The sequence below is a fragment of the Berghia stephanieae genome, chromosome 2 (assembly GCF_034508935.2).
Source record: "Berghia stephanieae isolate SIO BIC M18660-M18661 chromosome 2, UCSD_Bste_1.3, whole genome shotgun sequence".
Classification (NCBI taxonomy): Eukaryota; Metazoa; Mollusca; class Gastropoda; order Nudibranchia; family Aeolidiidae; genus Berghia; species Berghia stephanieae.
Genome location: NC_088361.1, coordinates 67,633,595 through 67,642,389, shown reverse-complemented (window position 1 = coordinate 67,642,389; position 8,795 = coordinate 67,633,595). Strand labels below are relative to the sequence as shown.

The 8,795-nt window shown below is 37.4% G+C and overlaps 1 protein-coding gene across 1 annotated transcript in view; it reads right to left on the bottom strand.

The window, feature by feature from the left end:
• Nucleotides 1-2,245: 2,245 nt before the first annotated feature.
• Nucleotides 2,246-8,795, bottom strand: part of LOC144965383 (tubulin alpha-1A chain) — a 7,082-nt gene continuing 532 nt past the window's right edge. Inside the window, exons 2-9 of the mRNA XM_078900661.1 lie at nt 7,716-8,087; nt 6,240-6,329; nt 5,518-5,650; nt 4,863-5,164; nt 4,181-4,492; nt 3,590-3,805; nt 2,954-3,117; nt 2,246-2,510 (exon numbers count right to left, since the gene is read on the bottom strand). Of these exons, the coding sequence (XP_078756787.1) occupies nt 2,375-2,510; nt 2,954-3,117; nt 3,590-3,805; nt 4,181-4,492; nt 4,863-5,164; nt 5,518-5,650; nt 6,240-6,329; nt 7,716-7,718 (1,356 nt within the window). The 5' untranslated portion in view covers nt 7,719-8,087 and the 3' untranslated portion in view covers nt 2,246-2,374. The remainder of the gene's footprint in view (nt 2,511-2,953; nt 3,118-3,589; nt 3,806-4,180; nt 4,493-4,862; nt 5,165-5,517; nt 5,651-6,239; nt 6,330-7,715; nt 8,088-8,795) is intronic.

Sequence of the window (8,795 nt, the reverse complement as noted above, 5' to 3'; positions counted from 1 at the left end):
GGAGTCCTTGGCTGAGAGGGAATCAGTCGAATGTATAGTTATTGCTTTGGGAGATGATATTTTTTTTCCTTGTAAATCATCTCTCTGTTATGTACTGTATTATGATTTATTTACATGTTATATTTGATTTGTTAACATTTGAGTGTATTCCTCTTAGTGGGGACCTGTGCTTGCGTCTGGATGAGACTTTTAGGTGATCTCAAACTAAGTACTTGATGGTGTGCTCTTGGAATCTACATCTGTTCCCTATTTGAACCAGTTCCCCTTTGTCTTACCTTTTCTTGGGTGCTTCATTGAATTCTATAACTTTTTACTCTCCCATTTCTTCCTTTTTACTGGCGCTGATATGACCTTAATGTGTTGCAAGCGCCGTAAAACCCTCAAAAAAAAAATAAATAAAAAAAAAAAAGTACCAGCAGGCACAGAGGGGATTGAGTGAGTGTCTTCTATCCCCCATATCTATTTTCCTTTTCTACGTTGTTCTCGTCTTTGTTCTTGATTGCCGGTGCTCGGCTTTTCCCTGGTCCTAACAGGTATCCATAGCTGAGGACGCAGTTAAATGGTAGTTTCCTTTTTTGTTGTTGTTGAGATATGGATTTTCTTTCCTTGTAAATCATTTCTCTGTTATGTATTGTTATAGTTTTTAGTTTTAAATATATTGTACGTTTTAAACTTTTGAGTTTATCGTTCATAGCAGAATCCTTTGCTTGTGCCTGGATAGGACTTTTAGGTAATCTACAACAAATTTTAAATAAATTAACATTGATAAATTGCTCATAGAATCTTCAGCTCCATATTTGAACCAGTTCTCCATTGTCTAACTTTTTCTTAGTAGCATTTAAATTCAGATTCAGATCTATAACTTTTCCTCCAACGTCATCCTTTTTACTGGCTCTGAAATGACCTGAAAATGTTGCGAGCGCCGTAAAACCCCTAAAAACGCAAACTCGGTTGACTAGGTTAGACTAATATAGCGAATGACTCCTTCCGTCCCACCACCACCAAATATGCAAACATTCCCTCGTTTCAAGGTGCATCCAACGCAGTTAAATTTAGAATGAAACCAGAATTCCAAATTATGGAAGGGGTAAAAAGTACAGAGGAATAAAGATTGAAAGCTAGTCGATCTAGAACTGCTCCACCCAGAAAACTGCATAAAAATTGAAAAAAAAAGGTAAATTGTTGAGGGGAATGAGATGTTCTAGTGAAGTGAATACACCATTGCTCTAGCACCTGGAGGTCTTGTGATAATGCTCAGCTCTTGGCGTCTCCTTTTTTTTTCTTTCATGGAACTCAACCATCAAGAGCTCACTGTGGGTCTGCACTGCGGTTGACGCAAGTTCAATCTTGCTTTGAGATATAGCCTTTGAAAAAATTACTTTCGTGATGAATAAAGAGAATTTATTTAGTTTTTAGTTCAAGGTCGAAGTTTAGTTCGACTGGACTATATTTGAGGATAGACTATAGAGCAAAGGATGGACCTATTTCGACAGTCCCACCTTCATTCCCCCCCCCTCTCTCTCTCTCTCTCTCTCTCTCTCTCTCTCTGGGTCTTTCGACCTCCCATGGTTGGCAGTTCCCTTGCTATGTTTTCTACCCTCCATATCTGTTTTCCCTTTAGTTTCTCTCTGTCTTTGTTCTGGTTTGAGGTTGTTCGTTTTTTTCCCTGATCCTGGCGGGGATCCTTAGCTGGGAGGGAGGTAGTCAAATCTACAGTACCGTTATTTGAAAAATATTTTCCCCCTTGGATCCTTGTCATGTTTTGTATATTTTGATTATTGGTTTTGATTATTGTTTATTGAATATTGTACTTTATAAATCCCTTGATTGTGCCTAGATGGGGCTTATAGGTAATGGCAAAATTTGCACATCGACGGATTGCTCGTCGAATCTTCTGTTCCCTGTTTGACCCAGTCCCCATTGTTTTCCTTTTTCTTTGATGCTTTTAACTTCATAGTTACAACTTTCCTCTTTCATCTTCCTTTTTACTGGCGCTGAATTGACCTAATATTGTCGCAAGCGCCGTCTCTCTCTCTCTCTCTCTCTCTCTCTCTCTCTCTCTCTCTCTCTCTCTCTCTCTCTCTCTCTAATTCTTCTCAACCCCCATTCCCCGCTCCTTTTGAAATAGAGAATGAAAGAGGAGGAGGAGAATTTAAAATACAACAAAAACATAGAAACAAAACAAACGATAATAGTCATTAAAAATATAGAATGATAATAAAAATGAATGAAAACCGACACAATATTTTTTATCAGTTTTGTTGTCTATTTATTCCAAGCTTAACATATCAGTAATGATGGCACGTTAAGACACAGAAGGTTTTTGAGAGGGGTCAATATTGAGCATTGAAAGAGCATTGGCATCAGTTGCAGTCTAATACTCCTCAGCCTCCTCCTCTCCCTCACCCTCCACAGAGTCGACACCGACCTCTTCGTAATCCTTCTCCAGGGCAGCCAAATCCTCACGGGCCTCGGAGAACTCACCCTCCTCCATACCCTCACCGACGTACCTGGGGATATCGAATAAGATGCGTTTTTCAGATATTTGTTGTCTTAAACATTCTATAAATAATGAATATACAAGTTTATACTGAGCATTTCCACGCTAAACGAGATAAATAACGTTTCATTCATTTCACCAGCAGGATATCGGCCAGTATTCCTACTGAACAGGTTGCTTGTAATACATCCTATTGAATCAGTAATCTTAGAATATCCACCATAGCTTAAAACTAAACTGAAGTACTTAGTAGTATGGGAGCAAAAAGCCGTTCAGGCAAATGTCCCTTCTCCTCCCTCCCCCCCCCCCTTCTTGCAAATTATTATAATGTACTCGTATGATCCGAGAACTAAAACTAAATATCAATTTTAATTAAATTTTTCCTCGGCGTTTAACTTATCAACTCAAACTTGTTAAAATGTGCTGGATAAAATATTATGTCTGAATACCCACCAGTGGACGAAGGCACGCTTGGCGTACATAAGATCGAATTTGTGATCAAGTCTAGCCCAGGCCTCGGCGATGGCAGTGGTGTTGCTCAACATGCACACGGCACGCTGGACCTTGGCCAAGTCACCTCCTGGCACAACAGTGGGTGGCTGGTAGTTGATGCCGACCTGGAGGAATACAAGATGTAGAGAAAAAACGTAACATTGATGATGATAATTGATTTTTATGCCTAGACTATATGCAGCTTCTTGAGATTCATTTAAAAAAAAATGAAAACCGTTTTTCTTTTTTGCATTTAGGGATGGGAATTGTATGGACTATATATTTATTGGTTATCAGTTCAACAGATTTATTATATATATTTAAAAAAATAAAGAAATAAAAATGATAGACGTCTAATTAAATCCATGTTGTCTTAGGCGGTGGTAAAACCCAATTTTGTCTTTCTGTAATGTTTACATTTTTACATCGTATTAACTTTGATCCAGATTAAATTTATTTTAAATACTTGTAGACATGAAAAAAATAATCAAATATAAAAATCCATGGTAATGATGTCACAATGTAGCAATTGGAAAGTATTTCTGATTATTTATAACTTACAGTGACTGAAAAAATGAGAATAAGATTGCAACTGACCTTGAAACCAGTTGGGCACCAATCGACGAACTGGATGGTTCTCTTGGTCTTGATGGTGGCAATGGCAGCGTTGACGTCCTTGGGGACAACATCACCACGGTATAACATGCAGCAAGCCATGTATTTGCCGTGACGAGGATCGCATTTCACCATCTGGTTGGCTGGCTCGAAGCAGGCATTGGTAATCTCAGCAACAGACAGTTGCTCGTGGTAGGCCTAAGAAAATGATGGGAAATCGATTAAGACGAGTTTCCAAACGGATAGATTAATCATACATTATTGTATAGGAGTTATAGAATCATCAACGGACTACACTATCAGACTTAGACGAATCAAAATTGCTGTCTCAAAATTAATGTTAATATTGATGGTTAGATGAAAAAAAAAATTAAATCTGGTGTCTGTGATTGCCTCTGTCGTAGTCCCATTGCATTTGATAATATTAATTGTCACATCTGAGGAACGTAAGTGAAATTAATGATTCAATTGCTGTTTTTTGAAAATTATTTTATGACTTATGAGATTAGATCACAATTGATAATAATCAAAAGTATTTTAACTCATACGTTATGACTGATGGTTATAACTCACCTTCTCAGCAGAGATGACTGGGGCATAGGTGGCCAAGGGGAAGTGGATACGTGGGTAGGGCACCAAGTTGGTCTGGAACTCAGTCAGATCGACGTTGAGGGCACCATCGAATCTCAGAGAGGCGGTGATGGAAGACACAATCTGGCCAATCAGACGGTTGAGGTTGGTGTAGGTTGGGCGCTCAATGTCCAAGTTACGACGGCAGATATCGTAGATGGCCTCGTTGTCGACCATGAAGGCACAGTCAGAGTGCTCCAAGGTGGTGTGGGTGGTCAGGATGGAGTTGTAGGGCTCAACAACAGCGGTGGACACCTGGAGAAATGACGGATAGTGTTACTGTTAATTAAGCATAAGTGTGGCGATAGATAATTATAACTCTTTACCAAAAGTTGCAGGAATTACGGAGTGCAAGAGAATATTTTATTTTAAGTTTAAAAAATAAAAACAGCATACACTTGAAAATTGAAATAGAGCGATTTTCATAAATTAGTTACCCGAAGAGTTGAAAAGTACTAAATACACCCACAATTAGTTTGGCTTGCCGCATTCAGTGTATGTATGATATCATTTTCTTAGGGCACAATTACAGTACCATTGCAAGCAGGACTCAAGTATGAAATCGTGAAAACATAAAACGCTCTGTACATTGTCATTGAAGAACATCTTTGACGCTATAATTTACCTGGGGAGCGGGGTAGATGGCAAATTCAAGTTTGGACTTCTTGCCGTAGTCAACAGAAAGACGCTCCATGAGGAGGGAGGTGAAACCAGATCCGGTGCCACCACCGAAGGAGTGGAAGATGAGGAAACCCTGGAGACCAGTGCACTGATCAGCCAATTTTCTCAGGCGGTCAAGGACAAGATCGACGATTTCCTTGCCGACGGTGTAGTGACCACGAGCATAGTTGTTGGCGGCATCCTCTTTGCCGGTGATGAGTTGCTCAGGGTGGAACAACTGGCGGTAGGTGCCGGTACGGACCTCATCTGGATGTTAGAGAGGGAGGAATGAGATTCGTGAAGGATTTGTTGTTAAGATGAAACGTGTTTTAACTGTGAAGGTGTACGGGCAGATAATGTTCATAAATATATGCATGTGTATCTGTGTTTGTGTGTTTGCTTGAAAGTGATGGTGAAGGCCTTATCTTTTAATGATGTTTAAGCCGTCGTCTTCCAGGGAACAGGCCCTGACAAATAATTTTGTTACGAACTCATGAAGAGACGAATTTAATTTTGTGTCATAAAAATGTTTTACATGGAATGTATTTGAAAAGAAAAACGACCGTCGTAGTATAACGGCGATTGTTTATGTTTATGTTTTTTAACAGTAAAATACGTACCGACAACGGTTGGCTCCAAGTCAACGAAGACAGCACGGGGGACGTGCTTGCCAGCGCCAGTCTCGCTGAAGAAGGTGTTGAAGGAATCGTCACCTCCTCCAATGGTCTTGTCAGAGGGCATCTGGCCGTCAGGCTATGGGCGTCAACAAAATTGAAAAAAAAAAGATTTTGGTTAAAGACATTCAAATTTAGAACAAGAGATGAGGGATTGCGTAATAAATTATAGGTAAGTTACATTAATAGGTATATCAACAATTCTTCAGTTACGAACTTTCTCAGAGTCATGTGGATTTGGAATTTATCCCGGTTACTCTAGCTTTGAGCAGACTATTAACTAGCTTCTCTTTGGAAAGAACATTGATCTATCTCCTCAAATTGCTTTCTTCCAGATCTAACAGACCCAACTATCCAATTACTACTGCGTGACAGTGGGGTCAAAAACAAACAGCGAAATTGGATCCTCGCATTCAATTCAAGATTAATTAAGATATCAGAATCCTAAACTCAGTTATGGTCCCAACTTTTGGTAGATTTTAAATGATTCTCAAGACACTAAAATGATTTCAAATTGTGAAAATACTGAAAAGGAAAAAAAGTGAATTAAAAAAAGTAAAATTTGATAAGCAGAAAAAACCCCCAAAAACAAATATGAAAGAATTCATTTATTTATTTATTTATTTATTTATTTGTTTATTTATTTATTTATGATGACAATAACCTACCTGGATACCGTGCTCAAGACAGTAGAGTTCCCAGCAGGCATTACCGATCTGGACTCCGGCTTGGCCGACGTGGATGGAGATACACTCACGCTGTGGGAGAGATATAGGGATAGTTGATGATTTAACTATGTAACAATTGATTGAGGATTAGTCAGTAATTAGACGTAACACTAATGCGACATACAGCGCCGGCAGGATTAGAGGACAATGAAATAAAACTACGTCATAATTATTGTGACCTTGGGTAAGGTGTTGCTAAACACTCAAAGTACCCATCGACTCAGGTGTGAATCAAATGTGAATTAAAGTGCCAGGTTACAGGTAGTGACGGATATTGTAGGAGCGCTGGTACACGTAGAGTACCTAACAGGCGAGTTGTCCGGTATGAAGTTAATTTTTCCTTTCATATTATGATATCTAGATGATTAAATAGAGCTCAACCAAGCGCACAAAGCACGGCGAAACCTCGAATACGAGATAAATATGATATAGGAGTAAAGAGGAAAATTTGGATAATAATCTTGAAACAATAATACAGAATCTACTCGTTATGAATTATTTAACCGTTCAAATTTACATTTTAATCTAAAAGTCATATGTAATCTTTTTTTTATTATGCTCTTTTATCTCTTTTATTTTATAATTTCGTGTACTTAAGCGAATAGTTGGAAAAAGATGAGAGGTGATAATTCACGAATCGTCCAGAAATAATCTTGGCATATGAGACCAATTCTTTGGATAGAAAACTCATTTTCAAATCTGTTTTAAAAGGCAAAATTACATTCTATCGACATTTACTTGGTTTTCTTGATAACAAGGAGTTAAAATATGCCATATTATAATAATCGAACATTTAACCTTGGCTAAATATTATAATATATACCTTTTTGCCAAAGCATGCCAAATGTTCATTTTGCTCAAAACGTACCTAAACTGGTATAGATACGATTAAAACTTTCGGAGTCATATAGCTAAAGCAACAACTTAGTTTTAGAAAGAAGCCATGGAATATTTCATTGCATTAAAATAGTAATATATAACTATACTTTGACAAAGTCATGTTTACGATTTAACAACGGAAACTTTTAATAATTTTTGGATTAACTTTATTCTATGATATTGGTCACCGAAATATGATAACATTATCAAAATTCACATGGCAATCTAATGATAAATTCACAAATAATAATCATATTCCTAAAAATTTAGCTCATTTATTGTCTAAAATAGTAATTGAATAAGATAAATTGATATAATATACATTTCCAATTTGGATCGGTTCACACTTTCACTTCATTTCTTTATTTTTATCACAAAATGCAACTTAAAAATAAACCTCTTCAGTAAATTCCAAGAATCTGAAAACTTTCTAATCCATTATTCTAGATCGTTCATAAGATTCAAAGAGCTTAATAAATAAATCAATCAATCAATGATTAAATATATAAATTAGAGACAATGCGGTAAATCACTCACCATGATTGGTTTTTAGTGGTTGAGGTTTTAAAAAGTTAAAAAGCTTGGAATGTTCCTGCGTCTTGCCACGACGTAATGAGGTCGTTGGAAGAATTAAGGATTTGATGAAGCAAGGAGACTGTGGGTAACATATATATACCCCGGACACGGATTATTGGGTTGGTCAGTGGGCTTAACTCCCTGGTTACAGCGACACAATAGGGCACAACAAATACGGTGGCGGTGGTCGGTGGATTGGTGGATTAACTTCACCTCATTGGCACTTGGTCAACAGCTTAGACTGGTTACAACTTGTCTGTAACCAACTGTTATTCCTGGTTGCTTTAGATTTCGAAAATGCGTTAATACACATGGACTTCGATTACTTGGTTTCTATATAAAGAAAATAGACAAGATATATAAATTGCCTAAAATGGATTAGAAAGTAAAACGAGTGACCATTAAAAAAAACGCCCCAACAAAATAAAACAAAACAATCTAGATTTTCATTGTATTAACTGTTTTTTCCTTTATCCTGCATATTTTATTTTTGAAATCCAACGTTGACGCTCATGGACATTTAAAAGAAAATTTTCTGGTGATATGGAATTAAAAGTGTCGCTCTGAATCGAAAAATAAAACAGTTCAAATTATTCAACGAACATTTGAGTGTTGTATTTCTATGGTTTCAAACAATGGGGGACCCGATAGCTTAGTAGAGCACTTGCTTCACAACCAAAGGGACCGAGATCGATACTGGGTGAAGTAGAATTTTTTTATTGACCCTATGTTCACCCAACAATGATTGGGTAGCTGGGCCGTTTGATCTGGCGGTAAATACTTTGCGATAGAGTAGCGTCCCATCCAAAGGGTAGCATGCAACTGTTTTTGTCCATTTCACGCTATAGAGACCGAGATAAACTCCGGAAGAAGAAGAAGAAAAAGAAAAAAATAAGCGACAATGAAACGTTTTTATTTGTTTTAAATTGGATGACTTATAAATTGTTTTGACAAGTATTTGGATTGACAAACCATTTGGACATAAAATAACTTTAGGATACGCCACCGTTAGTAAATGTTGATAATGAGGAAACCCAAAAC